This window comes from Camellia sinensis, chromosome 2, assembly GCF_055761805.1.
Source record: "Camellia sinensis isolate YWXY chromosome 2, ASM5576180v1, whole genome shotgun sequence".
NCBI lineage: Eukaryota > Viridiplantae > Streptophyta > Magnoliopsida > Ericales > Theaceae > Camellia > Camellia sinensis.
Window position 1 is genome coordinate 223,475,059 of NC_138962.1, and position 23,011 is coordinate 223,498,069.

The 23,011-nt window shown below is 39.3% G+C and overlaps 1 protein-coding gene and 1 long non-coding RNA gene across 6 annotated transcripts in view; one reads left to right on the forward strand and one right to left on the reverse strand.

The window, feature by feature from the left end:
• LOC114314482 (histone H3-like centromeric protein CENH3) overlaps positions 1-11,080 on the reverse strand; it is a 45,798-nt gene extending 34,718 nt beyond the window's left edge. The window contains exons 1-2 of one of the 5 annotated variants that reach the window (XR_014362676.1): positions 10,758-11,080; positions 10,588-10,628 (exon numbers count right to left, since the gene is read on the reverse strand). Coding sequence is in view for 4 of the 5 variants with exons in the window: in XM_082917152.1 (XP_082773278.1) it covers positions 10,588-10,628; positions 10,758-10,803 (87 nt within the window). In the remaining variant the exon portion in view is untranslated. The remainder of the gene's footprint in view (positions 1-10,587; positions 10,629-10,757) is intronic. The other 4 variants (XM_082917152.1, XM_028260973.2, XM_028260970.2 and 1 more) reach the window with 4 other exon arrangements.
• LOC145820674 (uncharacterized) lies at positions 431-1,430 on the forward strand. Its single transcript, XR_014362677.1, has 3 exons — positions 431-598; positions 678-735; positions 1,102-1,430. It is a non-coding gene; the product is annotated as an uncharacterized LOC145820674 (long non-coding RNA).
• Positions 11,081-23,011: the final 11,931 nt, after the last annotated feature.

Below are 23,011 nucleotides of genomic sequence, written 5' to 3' on the forward strand. Positions count from 1 at the left end.
TTCCAGAGCTTGATCGCATTCTTCGTCCCATTCAAACTTGGCTTTTAAAGCTTGAAAGAATGGTCGTAGTCTGTCTGACGATCGGCTGATGAATCGGTTGAGTGCAGCCGCCATGCCGGTGAGATGCTGCACTTCTTTTACCGAGTTGGGTCTCTCCAATAGGGCTGAGCAAGGAATCTGTAAAATTCGTAATCCGATCCGGTCCAGTCCAATCCGATAGGTTTGGATTGGTTTTTTGAATCCGTGGTTCGGTTCCGGATTGAGAATTTCAAAATCCGTAGGCTACGGATCGGTTCCGGATTGAACTCCACGGTTCCGGATTGGAACCGATCTGGACCATCTAGAAATAATCTATATTTTTATACTATATCCCTTCCCACACCATATAATTTCTTATATGATATAAATACTAAAATGTAAACCTAATCCAGGTCCAGCAGCTTCACCTCACTCGTTCACGCCTCTCACTCTTCTGAGGTCTCTATATAGATGGTGTCTCTCTCTCTCTTCTCTTTCCCATCTCAGACTGAGTTATCTCTCTCACACTCTCATCCATCTCAGATCAGATCGGTGTGCTGCTGCTCGTCTCTCTCTGTCGGTGAGCTCTCTCTCTCTCTCTCGGTGTTCTCATCTCTCATCTCTCTCTCTCTCTCTAACACTCTGAAATGGGTTCCCAGATCATCCATCGCAGATTAGATCGATTGTTTCATGTCATCTACAGTGGATTCGGTAAATGTAAGTAGGAGGTTTTTCTTTTCTGTTTTTATTTTTATTATTTTTATGTTTTCATTATGTTTTTATTTAGATCGATTGTTTATGTTTTATGTTTTCATTATGTCACACTCTGAAATGTGATTGTTCATGTTATCTGGTTTTGTTCTGTTTTATCTCAGACTGAGTTTTCTGTGTTTTTTTTTTGATCCATTTGAACCCATGATTTATAGCTTGGATTATTAACCTGTTTATGAGTTTCTTTATCAACAGTCTTTCTTGATGGTGCAACAATTGTGCCATCTATATAGCCAAATAGGTCATTGCAAATCAGGATCAATGTAAATTGGTCTCTCCATAACAGAATATTTTTTAATCAAATTTTAACAGATACATGGTTGATAATATTGTGGAGATGAACAGTTAAAGAAGAAAGTGGAAAGAGCTGATGGCCAATGGCCATATTAGTAAGAGAGAAAGAGGGAGACAAAGTATATGAGAGAGAGATGTCTCTGGCTCCAATACCATAAAATACTGGAGGACCCAAACAGGGTTGAGAATGTATATTCATATATGGGAAGGATTTGACAAAACCCTCATTTGAATATTTACAATAATACCCACAAATGTGTACAACATTTATAACATTACATCCTAACACAGTTTTCTCTGGATGTGCATCTCTTACTAATAAAATATAAGAATGCTTTTAATTAAAATAGGGACTTGAAATTTATTGATCTATCTTAGTTGTTTACTAAGATTGGTGGTAGTTACTGATTAATGATTAATGATTCCATTCTTAGAATGGGGTAAAAGACCCATTTTGTTTGCTTTGCACCTAAAGAAAGGGACCCATTTTGTTATTTAATTATTTAAATCCGTGGTCCTAAACCGATCCAATCCGTGTTTCAACGGATTGGTTCGGATTGGTTCTACAATTTAAATGGATTGGATTGGTTTTAATTTTTCAGGAACCGTAGATAACGGATTGGTCCTAGTTTTCTCCCAATCCGGACCAATCCGGTCCATGCTCACCCCTACTCTCCAAGTCCTGGATTGCTTTGATCTGGGAGGGGTCTGCTTCTATTCCCCGGTTGGTCACAAGGAAGCCCAAGAATTTGCCAGATCCTACTCCGAATGCATACTTAGATGCATTGAGGCGCAACTTGTGCTTTTTTAGGATTTCAAACATCTCTCCCAGGTCCTTGAGATGGTCATTCTCATCATTGCTTTAGACCACCATGTCGTCGATGTAAGTGTTAAAACCTATCACCTACTTCACCCACTAAACCTAACCCACTACACCACTACCACCTCACCTACTCCACTAAACCTAACCCACTACACCACTACCACCTCACCTACTCCACTAAACCCACTACACCACTACCACCTCCACTTCACCTACTCCACCTACCACCTCCACTTTACCTACTCCATCTACCACCTACTACCACCTACTCTTCTATATATAGGAATCATTGTAGCATTCAATTATTCAATATTACAAACATCAATCAATAATACAATTCTCTTTTTCTCTTTATACATTAAATTTCTACATTGTATCAGAGCAAGGTTAAGCACTTAGTATTTTTCGCTTCACCGGCGGGCGGCAACCTCGCCTTGGCCGTCCGCCGGACCTCAACCTAATCTGCTAAAATTTTTCTACACATACCTTGAAATTTCCTTTCTGAGTGCACTACTGTTCAGTCGCTGGAGACCACCACCGCTTGCACGTCGATGTCCCTTTGCCAAAGCTCCGTCGCGACACCGGCCTTCCTTGCGTCTGGTTTCAATCCCCTGCTATTCCAAGCCACAAAATAGGGCACGACTTTTGAGGGCTTGATATCTATATCCATGTATATCTTTTGGGCAGTCTATATAACAGTGTCTTCTACACCGGTAACATGGTACAAGGGCCCAACCCTTCTTGATGCCCTCGACATGATTACAGAGCCCAAGAGGCCATCAGACAAGCCTCTTCGTCTCCCACTTCAGGATGTCTACAAGATTGGCGGTATTGGTAATTTGACCCACTTTTTTGATCAACACCAGCATATAGTTTCAAAGAGATAACTATATTATATAATTTTTTCTATTTTAAAATATTTTTCCACCGTCCAAACCTTTTTTTTTAATCTTATATATATAAAAAATTGGATGGAACTCACGTGGGTGCTACTTTTTCTTTTTCTTCTTTCCACAGCCCAACTTTTCCTTGAACCTCAATTTTTTATTATTAAAAATAAAAAAATAAAAAATATAAAAAAATAATTAAAAAAAAAAATTCATTCCATCTAATTTTTCTGCTCAGTCTTGTACCTTCAAGCCATTCGGATTTGCACAATACACTCATTTTATTTCTATCGGGATATCGCCCTGATCACAATTTTACACCAAAAAAAAAAAAAAAAAAAAAAAAAAACAACAACAACAACAACAAACCCAAACAACCACATTCACAGGCGGGATTTTTCTTCTCTACTCTGCCGCCGGTCTCTTCTTCTTGCCTCCGTCCTGAGCGGCCCTTACCGGTGCTGCCTCCGTGTTTTCCACGCCGCCCAGCACGTTCACTCCCCTATACTCCTCCACTGCAGCATATGGCGGACCTCCAAATCGGAACATCACGGTGGCCTTCCGCTTCAGCTCCTTATTTTCTGCCTTTAGCACACTTATCTCTGCTCGCGCATCCTTATACATGCTGGAGCAGAGCCAGTTGGGCGTTTAACTGCTGCACCTCATTTGTCCTACTCTGCAGCCGGTGCGACAAGTTTGTGACCGCAGTCATGGTTTCCACACATGACTTCAATGTATACTGATTGGCCTCAATATCCGTTTGCACTGCCATTTTTTGCTCCACCAACCACATCGGAAAGTTCAACGGAGCAAAACCAGAGGTGTTTGGTTGAGGTTCACGGGCCACCGCACCTGTTATCTCTCCTGTTGACTCGTTGAGGTCGGGAAAGAGAGTGAGCAGACCATGGGAAGATGAGGCCATGTTCTGGGTAGCTGAAAGGGAAGAAGAGGCCATGTTTTTTGGGTTGCTGAGTGTTTCCGAGAAGGGTTGGATACAGAGTATTTACAGATTGTTTCAGAATGACAAGTTCAGAGGTTTCAGTCTGGTTTGGTTTCCTCCGCCTCCGCATTGGTTTATATTGACACTGACGACGCGGCCGACACGCCGCGTCTCCGGCTCACCTTTTGATGGCTCGACGCTTTCTGTCGGGCACGACTTTTGATGAAGTGGGCGCGCCTTTTGAGGGCGCAACTTTTGATGGCACGCCTTTTTATGGATTGGGCACGCATTTTGATGGCACGTTTTTTTATGGATTGGGCACGCCTTTTGATGGCACGCCTTTTTTGAAAAATTGGGCACACCTTTTGAGGGTGCGATTTTTAAGGGTCCGACAAGACTCTGTAAACTGTCCCGACATTGATTCCGGTTAGCTCCTTCATGGGTCCGACAAGACTCTGTAAACTGTCCCGACATTGATTCCGGTTAGCTCCTTCATGGGTCCGACAAGACTCTGTAAACTGTCCCGACATTGATTCCGGTTAGCTCCTTCATGGGTCCGACAAGACTCTGTAAACTGTCCCTACATTGATTCCGGTTAGCTCCTTTATGGGTCCGACAAGACTCTGTAAATTGTCCCGACATTGATTCCGGTTAGTTTCTACAAGGGTCCAGCAAGACTCCGTAAACTGACTTCTACAACGGTCCGACATGACCCCATAAACTGTCTTCTACATCGGTCCGACACGAGCCAGTGTCTTCTACATCGGTCTTCTACAACGGTCTGACACGACCATACAGTGTCTCCTATCCTCTTTTATTTTTTATGTATTTTCTTGTTTTGTTACTCTCTCCAAACTCAAGTTGGTTAGTTCTTATCCCCCTTGAGTTTGCGGGGGGCTGTTAAAACCTATCACCTACTTCACCCACTAAACCTAACCCACTACACCACTACCACCTCACCTACTCCACTAAACCTAACCCACTACACCACTACCACCTCACCTACTCCACTAAACCCACTACACCACTACCACCTCCACTTCACCTACTCCACCTACCACCTCCACTTTACCTACTCCATCTACCACCTACTACCACCTACTCTTCTATATATAGGAATCATTGTAGCATTCAATTATTCAATATTACAAACATCAATCAATAATACAATTCTCTTTTTCTCTTTATACATTAAATTTCTACAGTAAGCCTCCATCGTTCTTCCTAACAATGGTTCAAACATCTTGGTGACTATTCGTTGAAATGTTGCCCCTGCGTTCTTCAGGCCAAAGGGCATGACCTTGTAACAGTATAGTCCTCTCGGAGTTGTAAAGGATGTGACCTCCTTGTCTGGTTCATACATGGCGATTTGGTGGTAGCCTCTGTATGCATCCAAAAAGCTAAGTCGGTTGTGCCCCGCCGTTAGGTCTACCAGTTGATCTATCCGTGGTAGAGGAAAGCTGTCTTTTGGGCACGCCTTGTTAACTGTTTTGTAGTCAACGCAGACACACCATTTGCCATTCTTCTTTGGCACTACGACCGTGTTGGAGATCCATTTTGGGTAGTGCACCTCTCTGATTGCTCCTGCCTCTAGCAGGTTACCTACTTCTTCTGCCACTATTTCGGCATGGTGAAGTGCCGATCTGCGAGTGCGTTGAATGACTGGTCTGGCGGACAGGTAGACATTGAGTTGGTGACAGATGAAGTTTGGATCAATGCCTGGCATGTCGTAGGGTGTCCAGGCGAACACTTCGATGTTAGAGGTTAAGAATTCCAAGACCTCCAATCTCTCAGTGCTGGACAACGACGAACCAAGCAAAAAGAACTTATCCGGGTTCTTTTCATCTATTTTTACCTCTACCAAGTCCTCCACTGCTTTCTGATCCGCCGCTTTGCCGACATCTGCGAATAGCTCATTGCTTTCAGGTTCTTCCACCGAATGAACATATCCCTTGGCAGCGTGGCTGCCATTCACCGTGGCGAAGCATTGCTTCGACATGATCTGGTCTCCATAGACTTCTTCAATTACCCCGGTATCGTTGGGGAACCGCATTACTTGGTGGTAGGATGACGCCACCGATCGCATGGCATGCAGCCATGTTCTGCCCAAGATGATGTTGTAAGTGGAGGGGACCTTCAATACCCAGAACTCCACTTGTTTCGTCACGCTTCCTGCTCTGACTGGAAGAATTATTTTGCCGACGGGCCATTCTGGCATGGAGTTGAATCCAATTGGGAGAGATACAGCAGGCGCTAAGTCTTTGTCTTGTAGCTTCAGTTGTTTAAATGTTTCGTAGTACATGATTTCACATGAACTACCCTGGTCAATCAGAATCCGCTTGACGTCAAAATCCTTGACTCGGAGAGTGACGACCAGGGCGTCATTGTGAGGGCAATATATCCGTTCTAAGTCTTTATCTGAAAAGGACATGACGTTTGTGGCTTCTGTCTTCCTCTTCTTGATGGCAGGTTGGGCACTTAGCACCTCTCTTAAGTGTTCAGCCTTTTTGATTGATCCCCTGAGCTCGCATACACGCTCAGGTTCGAAAATTCCATGAATCACATTGATAATGCCTTGAGGCGGGGCGTCGATTGGCATCCCATTGGGGTTATTATGGTCCTGGGGGGCTGGCTGCGTCCCTCCTTCAATGTATTTATCCAAGTGACCTGCCGCCACTAATTCCTCCAGGTGCTGTCTCAATGGTGTGCAATTCTCAGTGCGGTGCCCCTTTTCTTTATGGAAGGTGCACCGCGATCTTTCGCCGTAGTCCTTCTGTGCTTCTCCCAGCTTAGCTGGCCACTTGACGAAAGGCTCATCTCTTATTTCGCTCAGAATCCAATATATTGGTTTCTTGAACACCGTGGTTATGGCAGTGCGGATTCTCAACCATCTTTTATCCGGGTCTTCTCCGTTATCTCGTTTGCCACATCCGTTTCTGTTTGGTCGATCTACCGTATTAACCTTCGCTGAGGTCTTCCTTTCTGGTACTGTGGTTGCCCCAGATTTGGCTTTGGCACGTGCGCCATCCTCTTCTACCCTGATGTGCTGATGCACTCTTTCCATCAAGGCTTCCATGGTGAGGGGTGGCGTCATGGTGATTGAGTCCCTTCGTCTGTTCCCGACTGGAAGGCCTCTTTTATACTGTGCAATGGCGAGATTGGTGGGGCAGTCCCCAATCTGATTGAATGTCTCCCAGTAGCGACTATTGTAGGATCTTAGGGTCTCTTTATCGCCCATGTCGATGGAGAGCAATTGGTCAATCTCCACCAGGGTTTTAGTGTTCGTTCGGAACCTTGTTACGAACGCCTCTACCAATTGCGCCCAAGAGGCTATGCTGCCCTCTGGAAGTTTCTCGAACCAAGTCAAGCCTAGGTCGCCAAGGCTAGATGGGAAGAGTATGCACATTAAGGCCTCGTTTCGCCTGTATACAGCCATGACCTGGCGAAAGTGGCTCAATTGAGAGTAGGGGTCCGTCTTCCCTTCATATGTAGTGAATTTGGGCCGAAGGAAGCCTGATGGTAGGGGCGCATTTTCAATCGCCGGAACAAAAGGCGAAGTTTGCAGCCTTGCTAATGCTTTGTCCGTTGGTTCGTAGGCAGGGCGCGGTATTGGCATTCCAACCTCGACACTTCCATGCGTCCGAGGAGCCAACCGCTGTAAGGCAAAAACTCTGTGTGGATCCCGTGCCCTGGCATCCTCCTTGCATCGTGCTTTTTCTTCGAGCACGGTTCGTAAGTCGGATGATCTGGGTAACTCCGTCTGTCTAGATCTGGTTTGGTGCGTATGTGAGGGCCAATACGTGCTTCCTTCAGTGTATGATCTTTCAGATCTCGTCCTCTCAGACCTGGAGTGACGAGTTCTGGAAGACCTGGATTGAGTATCGCCTGTCCTGAGGCTTCTCCTCTCTCCTTGCGAGAGTGTGGTATTCCTACTACAATTTTCTGAGTGGCGAGGGGGCGTCTTATTTTTGCGCCCCTCTCCTGTCGTCACTTCTTTGTTCTTTATCTGGCGCTTCAAGGCCTCCATGTCCGCCGCCATCTTCCTTATCAATTCGTCTTGCTCCTTCACGCGGTCCTCCAAAACTTGGGGATCAATCCTCCGCCTTTGCCTGTCAGGACTTTGTAAACGAGAGTGACAAGGGCTGTGAGTCCGTCTCCCCCTAGTATCCCTCCTGATGTTATGTCGTTGGGACTCCAAGTCTGCCATGGGAGGGATAGAAGGTAATCCCTCACGCCTTGCACCCCCATCTAGAGTTTGCCCGCCGATGGCGGACTGTGGCAATTCTTCAATGTGTGCCATTGTTTCTAAAGAGGTAAAGCTTGATCAAGAGGTTTTGTCCTGTCTGTTACTTCCCACAGACAGCGCCAATTGTACGGGAAAGAAATAAACCTTCTCGTATAATCCTGTTGATCAAGTCTGCGCTCCTCTGTACGTCGTCGCTTTATCACCTGAAAACACAAACGTGAGCTAGCCGACGGGAGTGTGCCGGAAACCTCTCCGATGCCTAAGTCAGTAAGCTTGACAAATAGACAAAAGCTCTGTGTATTCAGAAAGCAAAGTTGTGTGTTACCTTTTCAAAGGTGATATTTGTGAGCTTTTATAGGTTTTGTGTGGCACAATCCTAATAGGACTTCTACTCCTCCATGCAGAGTCCTCCTAGGATTTAACCTCCTGAAGGATAATACTTATCCTTCAACACCCCCCTCACTGCTTAAACCAAGTGAGATGGTTTTTACCATGGCCGAACTCCAACATGACCGAAGTAATACTGGCTATGCTGAGCCAGTATTGTAGGCCGAACTATCCTTAGTTCGATTCTTCCTTTTGCTACAACTTATCTCGGTTCTCTCACGTACAAACCATGGCGCGTTTAGACCGAGCTACCGAGTAGCAAGTTTCTGACCGTTCTAACCACAATACGCCATGACCGGGCTAACTCTGAGACCGGCCTAACTCCAAGTTACTTCCGGACCGGAGTAACATCACATTTATCTCGGGCCGGAGTAATTTTGTACCTCTCTTGGGCCGGAGTAACTTTACGGCCTCTTTACTCAGCCCTTCGTATTGTGGGCCATAATGACCATCTCCCAGCTCGGCCCAATTTTTGCAAAAACTACCCTCTCAGGAGGTAATCGTCTTATTGTTTGTCTGTATGTAGATGACTTGATATTCACTGGAAATGATGAAACAATGTTTATTGAGTTTAAAAAGTCTATGATGGATGAGTTTGATATGACTAATCTAGGAAAGATGCATTACTTTCTTGGTATTAAGGTGGTACAATCACCAGCTGGAATTTTCATCGGCCAAAGAAAGTATGCTCAAGAAGTTTTAGAAAGGTTTGGGATGACTGATTGCAATCCTGTTCAGAATCCAATTGTTCCAGGTTGTAAGCTCACAAGAGATGCAGAAGGAGTAAGAGTTGACAACACTCACTACAAACAAATTGTTGGTAGTTTGATGTATTTATCAACCACTCGACCAGACATGATGTTTGTGGTTAGTCTCATCAGCAGATTCATGGAAGCTCCAACTGAACTTCATCTTCAAGCTGCAAAAAGAGTGCTCCGATACTTGAAAGGTACTGTTGATTATGGAGTGTTTTACAAGAAGGGAGAAGGGAATAAATTAATTGGTTTTAGTGATAGTGATTATGCTGGGGATTTGGAAGATAGAAAGAGTAAATCTGGCCATTTTTTTATGCTGAGTTCAGGAGCTGTTTCATGGTCCTTGAAGAAGCAGCATGTCGCCACTTTATCCACAACCACAACTGAAGCTGAATTCAGAGCAGTTGCTTCTTGTGCTTGCCAAGCTGTTTGGTTAAGAAGAATTCTCGAAGAGTTATATTGCAATGAGGTTGGACCAACATTGATTTATTGTGATAATAGTTCAACTATTAAACTCTCCAAGAATCCAGTGCTACATGGAAGAAGCAAACATGTAGATGTCAGGCTTCATTTTCTTTGTGACCTTACAAAAGAAAACGTGGTTGAGCTGGTGTATTGTCAGAGTCAAGAACAGATCGCAGATATATTAACCAAACCATTGAAGCTGGAAGCATTTGTGAAACTGCGAGGTTTGCTTACAGTCTGTTCAATTTCCTTTGTAAACTGATTGCTTGAGTGGCATTCAGTTTAAGGGAAAGTGTTAGATATTTAGCCGCTGTTTTTGTTTTGCTTTGTTAAATAATCCCTATTTGTTAGGGACTTAGTTAGCATTTGATCTATTCCTTTGGAGAATCCCATAAGTCTTGGGCTGTTAGATGTGGGATATTATTTTTCTTGATTTTCTGTTCAGTTTGTTTCTGTAAGCCTATTTAAACTAGGTCTCTGATTTCATTCAATAAGAAGTCAACTTTTCACAAGTACTTTGCACTACAGTATTCAAAGCTTTGATATTTAACAATACATATATATATATATATATATATAGAGAGAGAGAGAGAGAGAGAGAGAGAACCACGGTAACAACTTAACAATTTTAGCTTGACGTTTGAAAATGCTTACATACCAACCTATACATTCCCATTAAGCTGTATATATAAACAAAAAATTATACACAGAGAGAGAGAGAGAGAGAGAGAGAGAAACACGCTAACAAATTAACAATTTTAGCTATACATTTGAAAAATGCTCACATACCCACCTATACATTCACATTCAGCTGTATATGTAAATGAAAAATTATACATACATATACATATATATATATATATACATATAGAAAGAGAGACAGTAACAAATTAACAATTTTAGCAAGACATTTGGAAAATGCTCACATACCCACCTATACTCACACACGAAGCTGTATAAACGAGAAATTATACATATAGCGAGAGAGATAAAGAGAGTACCGATCTCGTTCCAGGGGTTGCTTGTGAGGCTGCTTCTGCATCTTCAATTTGAGAGAGATAGAGAGAGAGTTAGGGTTTTGAAAAATGAGGGTATATTGAACAGAGTACAGGACAGTTTTAGAGAGAGAAAGTAGAGAGATGAGAGAGAGAGAGAGAGAGTGGATCTATACCGGAGGGTTGACGGCGATTTCGTCCGCGGCGTTTGGATCTGGCCATGTGTTCGACGAAATGCCGCAGAGAGAGAGAGAGGGGGGGAGTTTGATAGTATGCTCGATGATCTGCTACTATTAATACTCTCTACTCAAACTTGATTTTCTCTCCAGTTTCTTCTGAAATCTCTGATGATTTTCAGATTCAAAGAGAAATTCGGAGATAGAGAAATTTTCTTGTGTTTTCTTCTTCTTCGGAATCAGAAATTCAGAAACTAGTGCTTCAACAGAGCATGATCCGATTTGCTTCCCGCTCTATTTCATTTTGATTTGGTGTCCCCTTTTACTCGGTCAGTTTGGTTTGAGTTTTCTAAATTAAATTTTTTTAAAATCGAGGGTTTGTTTGGTTTGTTTTTTAGAAAAAAATTTCTTAAAAAATAATCAAATTAAACAAATTTTTTTTAAAAAAATTTAAAATTTTGTTTAGATACCTACTTTCCAAAATCACACACTCTCTCATACACATCAAGTCAATCACTTATTTTAAAACTCTTTCTTCAAAATAATTTTTCAAAATCATTTCTAAAAAAAGACAAATCAAACAAGTTTTCGTACTTTTTATTTCAAAAACTACTCTACAAATACAAACCAAACACACCCTGAGTTTCTTTGTTTTTCATGTTTTTTTTTTAGTGAATATTTTTAAAATTTTAAGTATTTTTTTTACTTTTTTAAATGCACCTTACTTAGATGTATTTAAAAAGTAAAAAAATTGTGAAAAAATATTTTAAAAAATTAATAAATACATAAAAATATAAAAAAAATGTACTAAATTATCGTTTTTTTTTTTTGTATTTTTGGTATTTTGTGAATTTTTATAAGGTTTTTTTCACAAATTTTTTACTTTTTAGGTATATTTATGTTAGATATGTCTAAAAATTAAAAAAAAAATACTTAAAATATTAAAAAAATTTAGTAAAAACAAAAACGTACGGAAAATAAGAAAGTAGAATTTTCTGAAAACTATTTTCAGAAAAACAAAACCAAACATTTTTCTTTTCTTTTTTTTGCTTCTTCTTATCTGTCAGTCCATCTATCTATGTGGTTGTTTGGAAAGTGGGTTTTTATGTAGGTTTTTTTAGTTGTAGGATATTATTAGAGAAAACAATTTTTGTGTTTGGGAAGATAGTTGAGTTTTTTTGTGATTGGATGTGATGTTTGTGAGAGAAAAAACGAAATAATTATGGGATTGAATATGATATTTTGTTTGGATGTGTATTTTTGATTTTTCAAAAAGTTTGTCTTTTTGTGAAAAAAAATCAAAAAAAACCTAACACAAACTTCCCAAACACCACCATATGTTGTATTTCGAAAATGGGTTTTTTAGTGAAAAGTATTCTAAGGCCTCGTTTGGGAACAGACTAATTTAGTAATTTTTTGGCTATTTGGCTAAAATATGAGTTAAAAAAAACTAGTATGTTTGGGATGACTTTTTGGCTTTTTACGAAAAAATATGCAAAAAGTAGAGAGAAAAGAAAATTTTTGATTTTTTTATATGAGTTGTTAACTTTTTGATTTTTTTTAATAACTTTTTGTCTTTTTAGCTAAATGGGTTGATTCCCAAATGAGGCCTAAGTTTAAAATTATTGAATTTTTAACTTATAAAATAAATTAAAAAATAAATTATTCATTAATATATTTAATTAATTATTAACTATTTTAAAAATAATAATTTTAAAAATAATAATTACTCCTTATTTTATTAATTTTAAATGAAAAAATAATAAAATATTCCATAATCTTCTTCATCATAATCTCTCACTAATTTTCAAAAAATTAAAACCTTCTCCTTACACTTTCTCTTCCTTTCCCAAATTATTTCTCTAATAAAGAACCTACTTACTAAAGAGGTTATACCATGCGAGAGAATATCACACTTTTTTTTTTTTTTTAATGATTATTAAAGGTTAGTTAATATTTAATTTTTTTTCTTACTCGTTACATTTTTATTTGTCAATAATATTATTTTTCCATTCTTTTACCCCACATCATTTTCAATCTTTTGTTTTTTTTTGTTTGAGTATCTATAACATAGGGTGTTTGGCAAGAAAAATTTTAGCTTGGTTTAGGTTAAAATTCACAAAAATAAAATATGTTAAAATAACTAATAAGATAAAATGTCACATTAAATCCATAATCATTTCACTTTTTCTCTCACAAATATCATATCAAATTACAAAAAAATTTAATAATCTTCTCAAACACAAAAATTTTAACCTACTAAAATAGTCAAAAATTAAAATAACCTACTAAAATAATAACTTTCCAAACACCCACTATATCAATATACAAATGTAATGAAGTCTCACAGACTTCCAAAAGGGTAATGATTGAGACCCCCTTCAATCATCACCCCCACCACCCCCCACATACACGTGGCGGGTGGTGATTGGAGAAGAAAAAAAAAAAAAAAAGTGGCCAATCATGTGAAGAAAGGGTCAAGGAGGTGGACAAAAAAGGGAGTCCAAGTCATTATTGCTTCCAAAAATCCTAATTCCTAATTTACTGTAAATTCTAAAAATACAAAAAAATTACGTGACACATGCTTGAAGCTAATTTGTCAATTTACTAACATTTCTCTTCCCTAAGTTTCTTTTAAAGTAAAAACTCACAATTATATATGTGATTTTGATTACACTCATCTCTACCTCCACAATTTTTACTAAAATTGAAACTCTTCAGAAACATTCTTTGCCTCTGTTTGGGAAGATGGGTCGGGTTAGGTGTAGAACTATTTTAGTCATAAAAAAGATAAAATAAGTTTTTTAACTTAATAAGACAAAATATCACATCTAACTCATAATTATTACATTTTTTCTCTCACAAGAAGTTTAAAAAACCAAAAAAAATACTCCCTAAACGAGATTTTTTAGCGCTAGGCTAAAATAGCCAAAAAGTCGACCCGCTTCCCAAACGAACCTATGTGAGTGTTTGAGAAGTTGCTATTTTAGTTTTTGATTATTTTAGTAGGCTAAAATTTTTGTGTTTGGAAAGATGATTGAATTTTTTTATAATTGGATGTGACGTTTGTGAGAGAAAAAATAAAATGATTATAAGTTTGATGTAACATTTTGTTTTATTAGCTATTTTAACCTATTTTATTTTTTTTATAAATTTTAACTTAAAAGAGGCTAAAATTTTTATTGCCAACACCCCATCCATCTCCATAACAAAAAATAAAACTAATAGATAGATATATAATTTTTTTAAAAAATAAATTAAAAACCTCACACATTTATCCATATCCTCTAAAACCTCATCTAATCCTTAATCCCTCTCCATACATAATTGTACTACTACAAATAATCCTAACAGTCCACTATTACAAATATCCATATATGTACTTCATCAACTCCTTATCAACGGCCATATGATTAGCTCAACATGGTTGACGGTGACCACCACCCACCACCCCGCCTCTCAAATCACCAGTCAAGACTCATCGAATGCATGTCCTGATTTTTCTTTTTGTTTTGCTTTAATAATTTATTTTTTGTTCTAAACATTTGTGATTTTATATTTTGATTATAAAGATTGCAGAGGATTGCACACTTTTTAAATGTATACAACTAATTATAGATTCAAATTTGTATGTATAAACACCTATATTTATATAGATGTGCACACTGGGAAGTTTTTTTTTTTTTTTTTATTTCTGAGAGCAGTGTTAGGGAAAAGATATGATTTCCCACAAGTGAATCAATCAATGGGAATAAAAACTAATTTTTCTGCATTAGTTTTTATTCTCATTAATTGATTTACTTGTGGGAAATCATTTATTTTCCCTAACAACTGGTATTAGAGCATACGGTTTATTTTGGTTTATTTATTTGTGTAAATCAATAGATGGGAATGTGAGTCGTATGTTTAGCTTCAATGAAAGCAATTGGATAACTTGGAAAACTATAATAGATGACCTATTATTTTGTAAAGATTTGTATGCACCTATTGAGAGTGGTAGTAGCAAACCTGAGGGTATAAAAGATGATGAATGGAAGAGGCTTAATCGAAAAGCCGTTAGTGTTATCCGTCAATGGATTGATGACAATGTGTTTCATCATGTTGCTACTGAAACTTCGACACATGATTTATGAAAAAAAATTAGAAGGTCTTTATGGCAGAAAATCAACCATAAATAAAGCCTTTATGTTTTGAAAGTTGGTTAATTTAAAATATAAACATGGCAGCCCTATTCCAGAATATTTAAATGAAATAAAGAGTATTGTTAACTAAGTTGCTTCTATGAAAATTGTTTTTGATGATGGGTTGCAGGCTTTAATACTACTTAGTTCTTTGCCCAAAAATTGGGAAACTTTGATTATGACAGTTAGTAATTTGGCGTCCGATGGAGTTGTCACAATGAGCCAAGTCACTAGTAGCTTGTTAAATGAAGAAACTAGAAGAAAATCAGCAGGTTCTTCTTATTCGGAGGCATTTGTTGTGAGAGGCCGAAGCAAAATAAAGGGGAGGGGTAAGACTCCTAATGGTCGTGATCAAAGCCGTGACAAATGAAGAGATGGTTCTTTTTCAAAGAAAGACATTGAGTGCTATTACTGCCATGAAAAAAGGCACATGAAGCGAAAATGCCGAAAGCTCAAGAACAAGGAGAAAAGGCGTAACAAAAGTGTGGGTAAGAAACAAGAAGACACAATAGCGGTTACTACCGATGATCTCATGGTCGTTTGTGAAGATGATTGTATCAATTTTATGAGCCAAAAGAGCAATTAGATGATTGATTGTGGTGCTTCTTTTCATGTGACTTCTCGAGTTGATTTCTTCACTACATACACCAAAGGAAATTATGATTCTGTTCGAATGAGTAATGAAGGTTTGTCCAAGATTATTGGCATGGGTGATGTTTGCTTGGAAACAAATTTGGGCTGCAAGTTGTTGCTTAAAGATGTGAGGCATGTTCCCGACATTCGCCTCAATTTGATCTCTACCGGGAAGCTAGATAATGAAAGCTTCAACAACAAATTTGGTGATGGAATATGGAAGCTCATAAAGGGTTCTTTGGTGGTGGCTAAGTGCAAGAAGACTCATACACTTTATTCGATACAAGGAAAAATTTGTAAAGGTGTTATTAATGCACTTGAAGATGATACTTCTACCGAATTGTGGCTCAAGCGGCTTGGCCATATGAGTGAAAAGGGGCTACAAATTTTGTTCAAGAAAGAGCTTCTACCCAGTTTGAAAGGTACACATCTTAAAACTTGCGTTCATTGTTTGGCGGGTAAACAACATAGAGTTTCTTTTCATAAAAATGATGCTTCTATAGAAAAAAAAATCTTTTGGAGTCGTTTCATTCGGATGTTTGTGGTCCTTTAAAAGTTAGAACGCATAGTGGTGCATTTTATTTTGTTACTCTCATTGATGATTATTCAAGGAAAGTTTGGGCATTTATACTAAAAACTAAAGATCAAGTTCTAGATGTATTTAAGTATTTTTAGGCCATGGTTGAAAGAGAAACAGGGCATAAATTGAAGTGCATATGATCAGACAATGGTGGTGAATACATTGGACCATTTGATGAGTATTGTCGCAACCAAGGTATTCGGCACCAAAAGACAGTTAAGAAGACTCCTCAACAAAATGGTGTTGCCGAGAGGATGAACCGCACCATTGTGAAAAGAACAAGGTGTCTGCTTTCACATGCTAAATTGCCAAGATTCTTTTGGGGTGAGGCAATGAAGACAGCGGTTGATGTAATCAATTTGTCTCCTTCCTATTCTTTGAACGGTGATGTTCCTGAAAGAGTGTGGACCGGCAAAGATGTGTCTTATGAGCACTTGAGAGTATTTGGTTGTCGAGCCTTTGTTCACATTCCAAAGGATGAAAGGTCCAAGCTTGATAGTAAGTCCAGACAATGTATTTTTCTTGGCTATTGATGGGTCGTTTGACACACCAAAATTAAACACTAAACTATACCAAATTCCTTAGAATAATGATAAGTCTAGGTATCGATCTACAAGGATAATTGGGAAATTAAACTAATTTAATTGTTAAATTCCTAAATTAATTTTGATAAAAAGATTGATTGTTCATAACCTAATAATAATTAAATTAAATAAGTGAATAAATTAGCAATCATAAATAAAGATAAATTTATTGATTTGGAAAAAAACCTAGGGTAATGAGTTCACCACTAGTTATGTAAATAACGTTTCAATTTGAAATCAATTATGCTACGGTTCGAACATAATAATATTTCGCAACTACAAGTTCGAAACATTTATCAAGAAAATCATCACGTTTAATGTACAGGCATGAACCATCTCAGGTAGTACAAATCGTTCACTCTAAACTAGGGTAGCGACACGACTTGTCCCTCGTAGTATGGTTCATCTCATACCTTGAATATGAAAGAATAGAAAACTATTGTATGGAAAGTATTAACAATTACAAAAAGCCGAATACTTGAAGAAATAGTGGAAAATATATATATGAAACAAAACACCATACAATTGTTCAAACCTTTACATAATTAAAAACCAAAAAGAAAACCTAATTACATAGCTAAGGTTTCATCAAAACCTTAGAAAAGAAGAGCTTAACCACTTATGGAGGAGTGGGAAGAGGTGGAAGAGATGGAACCCTCCATGGGAATTTGCTTTGAAGATTGAAAATTACCTTTTTCCAAACCCTAGCCTCTTCTTTCTCCTTCAAAATTTCAGAACCCTATTTCAACCTCTTTTTTGCCTTTTTATACCTCTACTGTCTTTCAAATAGGTTTAAAACAGGGGCAAAATTTCCGAGGTGCTACCGCACGTGCCGAAAAAGTCAATGCACGTGCAGGAAGCACTTTTCTCCACAAGTCCTGCATTTTTACTCATTTTATGCTCCCACTATGTACAACCTGATTGACATTAAACAAACATAAAATATATAGTTTGACAAGCAAGTAAAGTTAAGTGATCCTAATTAACGGCCTCAGTGTTGCACAATTTGGCCTTAATCAGCTATGGGCGTGATGAATTTGGTTATAGATTGTGGGATCTGGTCGATAAGAAAGTTATTTGAAGCCATGATGTTGTGTTTCTTGAAAACCAAACAGTTGAAGACTTTGGCAAAGGTAATCATCCATCTCCTTTATCTTCGGTGGATGATGAAAATGGGGGAGATGTACAGCCACCTATTGAAGATGTAGATGATGATACTAATCCTAATGAACTTGAGCTAGAAATTGAGGAAGAGCATCCAACTCAAGAACTGTCACCACAAACTTGAGTTGAGGAAATCTACAAAGGACCGGCAACCTTCGAGAAAGTATCCTCTCAATGAATTTGTATTGATTTCCGATCAAGAAGAGCCCGAGAGCTACCAAGAAGCAATTGAGCATGCAAAGAAAGATGATTGGAACATGGCCATGGAAGAGGAGATGAATTCCTTACTTGAAAATCACACTTATGATTTAGTGAAGTTGCCTAAAGGGAGGAAAATTCTGAAAAATAAGTGGGTTTTCAAATTGAAGAATGATGGCAAGAATCTGAGGTACAGAGCACGTTTTGTTGTGAAAGGCTTGGGGCAAAAGAAAGGTATTGACTTTGATAAGATTTTCTCACCAGTTGTGAATATGTCTTCTATTCGGGTTATACTTGACATGGCCGCAAGTATGAACCTTGAAGTTGAGCAACTTGATGTGAAGACCGTATTTCTTCATGGTGACCTTGAAAAAGAAATTTACATGGAGCAACCGGAAGGTTTTGTAGAGAAAGGGAAAGAGAAATTTGTTTGCAAATTGAAGAAAAGTTTATATGGCCTCAAGTAAACCCCGCGACAATGGCACAAAAAATTTGACTCTTTCATGATGAATAATGGTTTTTCTAAAATCACTTCGGGCCATTGTGTATTTGTGAAAAAAATTTCGAATGGTAAATTTATTATTCTTTTACTTTATGTCGATGACATGTTAATTGTAGGTCAAGATTACACTATGATTAACATGTTGAAATTGGAGTTGAGTAAGTCTTTTGCTATGAAAGATTTAGGGATGGCAAAGCAAATACTTGGTATGAAAATTGTTCGTGATCGCAAAAGGGAGCTGATTTGGTTGTCTCAAGAAAGTTATATTCATAAAGTTTTTGAGAGGTTCAACATGGATAAAGTAAAGTCGGTTGCTTGTTCACTTGCGGGTCACTTTAAGCTTAGTTCGAATCAACGTCCTACAAGTGAGAAAGACAAGGAAGAGATGCAAAAAATTCCTTATGCTTTAGCGGTTGGTTCTTTGATGTACGCCAAGGTTTTTACAATGCCGGATATTGCTCACGCCGTTGGTGTGGTGAGTCGTTTTCTCTCTAATCGGGGTAAAGAACATTAGGCAGCGGTAAAATGAATTCTAAGGTATCTTCGAGAGACTTCGAAGGTCTGTTTGTGTTTTGGGGGTGGTAAGCCAATGTTTGATGGGTTCGCGGATTCTGACATGCCCAGTGATGTTGATTCTAGGAAATCTATTTCGGGGTATTTGATGACTTTTGTAGGGGGAGCTGTGGCATGGAAATCTAAATTACAAAAAATGTGTTGCTCTCCTAACTACCAAAGCTAAATTTATTGTCATTACGAAAGCTTGCAAAGAAGAGTTATGGTTGAACAAATTTTTGCAAGAGTTGGGTTTGAAGCAAAAAATGTATGTACTTTATTGTGATAGTCAAAGTGCTATTCATTTGAGTAAAAATTCTACTTTTTATTCGAGATCAAAACACATTGATGTGAGATATCATTGGATTCGTGATGTGTTAGATTAAAATTGTTACAACTCGAAAGGTTTACACACATGATAATATTTCAAATATGTTGATGTGGGAGCCGAATATTAGGGGATGCAAAGAGGCCGAATATACACTTAGATAATCATGATATATATTATATTCGGCCCCGTCTTGTACGATCCAAAAGTCGAACATCCTAATCGGCTATAGAACCAGTTCAGGGAGGAGCCGAATGGAAATTGGTTTACGACAAAAGTAGCCGAATAAACAATCACACGGTGGATTAAAAAACAAAGGTATGTGAGAGATAACCCCAAGAAACTTGAGACATAAGCAAACGTGAGACGTATACTAACTTGTCTGTCGGAGTGCTAATTCCGGCACCCCCGACCGGAGTGTTAATCCTTCTTCAGGTGACAATCAGAGGAACAGGAACATCCTTCAGGATCCAAGAGTATTTCCAAACCACTCTTCCACAATTGGCATTGTCTGTGGAAATACTCAAATATATCCATGGCGAGTGTAACGGAAGATCCTCCAATAGTCGCTGACGAAACTACACCAAGAGACGACCTCACACCAAGCAACATGCTGGGACCGGAGTTTATAGCATGTGTGACGTGCCTTGAACTTTGACTCAGTAGCTCAGACATCATCCTCAACTTCAATGCATGAGACAATGCAGATGATTATGCATCAGTCAAAGCAAAATGAATAGCGACTGGAGAACGTACTGGCTGAGAATGAGCGCCTGGGCCAAGATTTGGCCTTGGAGGTGGCGAAGTCCCAAGAAGCCACATGCCAAGACCGGGGTCGACCTTCGGGAAAAAAGGATGGTCGCCGACGTCGACTTCAGAAACGTAATAGTGATAGTGATTCAGACTCACCAACCCCGGAGCCTAGAAAAAAAGGGCGCGTTAATGTATCCAGCTTATCTGAGGGAAGTCCATATGTACGACATAGACGAAGGAAAAACGATGATTCGGATGAGGAAGAAAAACATGACCCATTCATGCGACGAATTGCCAGGGTTGTGCTACCCAAGAATTTCAAGGCACCATCATTCACCCTCTATGACGGAAAATCAGACCTCACTGATCACATTTGTCATTACAAGCAAGCGATGACGCTCCATGCTAACGATGAAGCCCTCATGTGTTGGATATTTCCAAGCAGTCTGGAACCACTGGCCGTGAGGTGGTACTATAAATTGGAGCCGGTATCAATTAAGAGCTTCCACCAACTCCAAAAGTCATTCAGGGCAAGATTCATCACCAATGAGGTCCAGCCGAAGCAAGCCGACTCTCTCTGGGCCATGCAAATTAAACCGGAAAAAACTCTTTGCGAATACTCAGCCCGCTATTGGGAATGCTTTAATCTGGTTGATGATGCTTGCAATGATTCCATGGCCATCACCGTCTTTAAGATGGGATTGCATCCTGATAGCCCCCTCCACAGTTCATTGACCAAGCGTCCCCCCAAAACCGTTTGGGCATTAATGAAGAAGGTTGAAGAATACTACAAAGAGGAAGATGATGCCCTTCGAGTCAAGGTCGGGCGTAAAGCCGTTGAGACGGCCACGACGAAGTTGTTCAATCGATTAGCTCTGTGCCTCCAAGAAGCCTCGAACGGCAAAATCGACCTAAACGAGACAAAATGCATGATTCACACCGATCAACCGACTAATGTTCACAACGAGCTAATGAACAATACCAAGTGGATAACAGGTGCACAAGGCGTCCGGGAAAAAAATACATGGAGTTGACAGAGCCGATCAATAAGATTCTGTCGAAAATATAACACCTTCCATTCTTCAAGTGGCTGCCCGAGATGACGGGACCCCCCGATGCGAGAAGACAAAATAAATGATATGAGTATCATAAAGACCATGGTCACGACACCGATAGTTGTTTTTCTTTAAGAGATCACCTGGAAGAATTGGTGTAAGATGGCCGTCTTATGCAATACGTTCGAAAGAACAATTCAACAAATACAGTAGCTCTACGGCCAGAGTCACCCCCTCTTGGTGTAATCCATATGATATACAGCTTGCCCGCACCAGCAGAGGTGCACACAATCTAGCTGTCGTCTAGCACACATAGCTCGATGACGCCAGCGAAACGGCCACACGACACTGGAAGGATTAGTTTCGATGACAGTGATTTAGTTGGAGTAACCCACCCCCACACTGATCCCCTTGTCATCGAGCTACGTGTAAATAGATTCACCATCGAGCGTGTTCTCATTGACCAGGGTAGCACTTTAGAGATAATGTATTATAAACTTTTGTCAAACTTGGTTTTACCAATTCGGACCTATCTCTGGCTGATTATCCGTTATTCAGCTTCAATGCTAACCCGGAGTATCCTTTGGGCAAGATCACACTACCCCGTACGGGCCAAAACCAAATCAGTAGACGTAGAGTTTCTAGTTGTTAAGCTCTCTTCGCCGTATAATCTGATCATGGGCAGAACTTGGTTACATACGATGTAAGTCGTGCCAAGCACCTACCACCAACTGTTCTGTTTTTCGACTGAATACGGTATTGAACAGATTTGCGGCTCTTAGCAGTCGGTACAGGCATGCTATCTTCTAGCTACAAAGAGACCGAGGGAACTGGAAGTGCATTCAATTGAGATACCGGATAGGGAGAGTGTAACGCCCTCAAAATAATAACAATAAACCCATCAGATAAGACATGCATTTACATTTAAACTAACCGCATTCCTTTCATTCATTAGAATTCCAAGACATAAGTATTACATGTTAACCTCATAACAAAATGCCCTACGGGCTTACAGCTTTCCAAGTTAACACTTGGTTACAACAAAGAGTTCTAACTCGTTTACACATTAAGCCCTTGGCTTGAAATTACATGTAATACATCAAAAGTAAAACGACAAAACTATGCCCGCCACTAGCCTCCCAGCTATGTCCTTGGAGGTGGCATGCTACCTGTACCTGAAAATGATATTCCCATATAGGGTGAGCCACAGCCCAGTAGAAATACACTAAACCAACCATGGACAATGACTAAAACATTAGCAATTGATAGTTGGTCAACACTGATACAATCACATAAATTACATATTTATGTCAACGACTTACAAGTCCCAATTACTTTTCATTTTCCCTTTTTCAACAGATAAGCATGCTAGCTCTATCATCATTTCCACAGATATGTATAAAAACTATATCTCACATTCAGATAAGCATAAAAGCTATATCCACATTCTCAACAGATATGTATATCAACAATATCCACAGATAAGCATACAAGCTGTATCCACATTCTACAACAGATATGTATATCAACAATATCCACAGATAAGCATACAAGCTGTATCCACACTTCACAAAGATAAGCATATGAGCTCTATCTTCACTTCTCTAGACAAGCATATGAGCTCTGTCTACGGAGTTCATCCCCTATCTCCTCCCAATACCTATCCGGTTTAGAGGTACATCCCCTATCTTCCCCTAAACCGCGGAGTACATCCCCTATCTCCT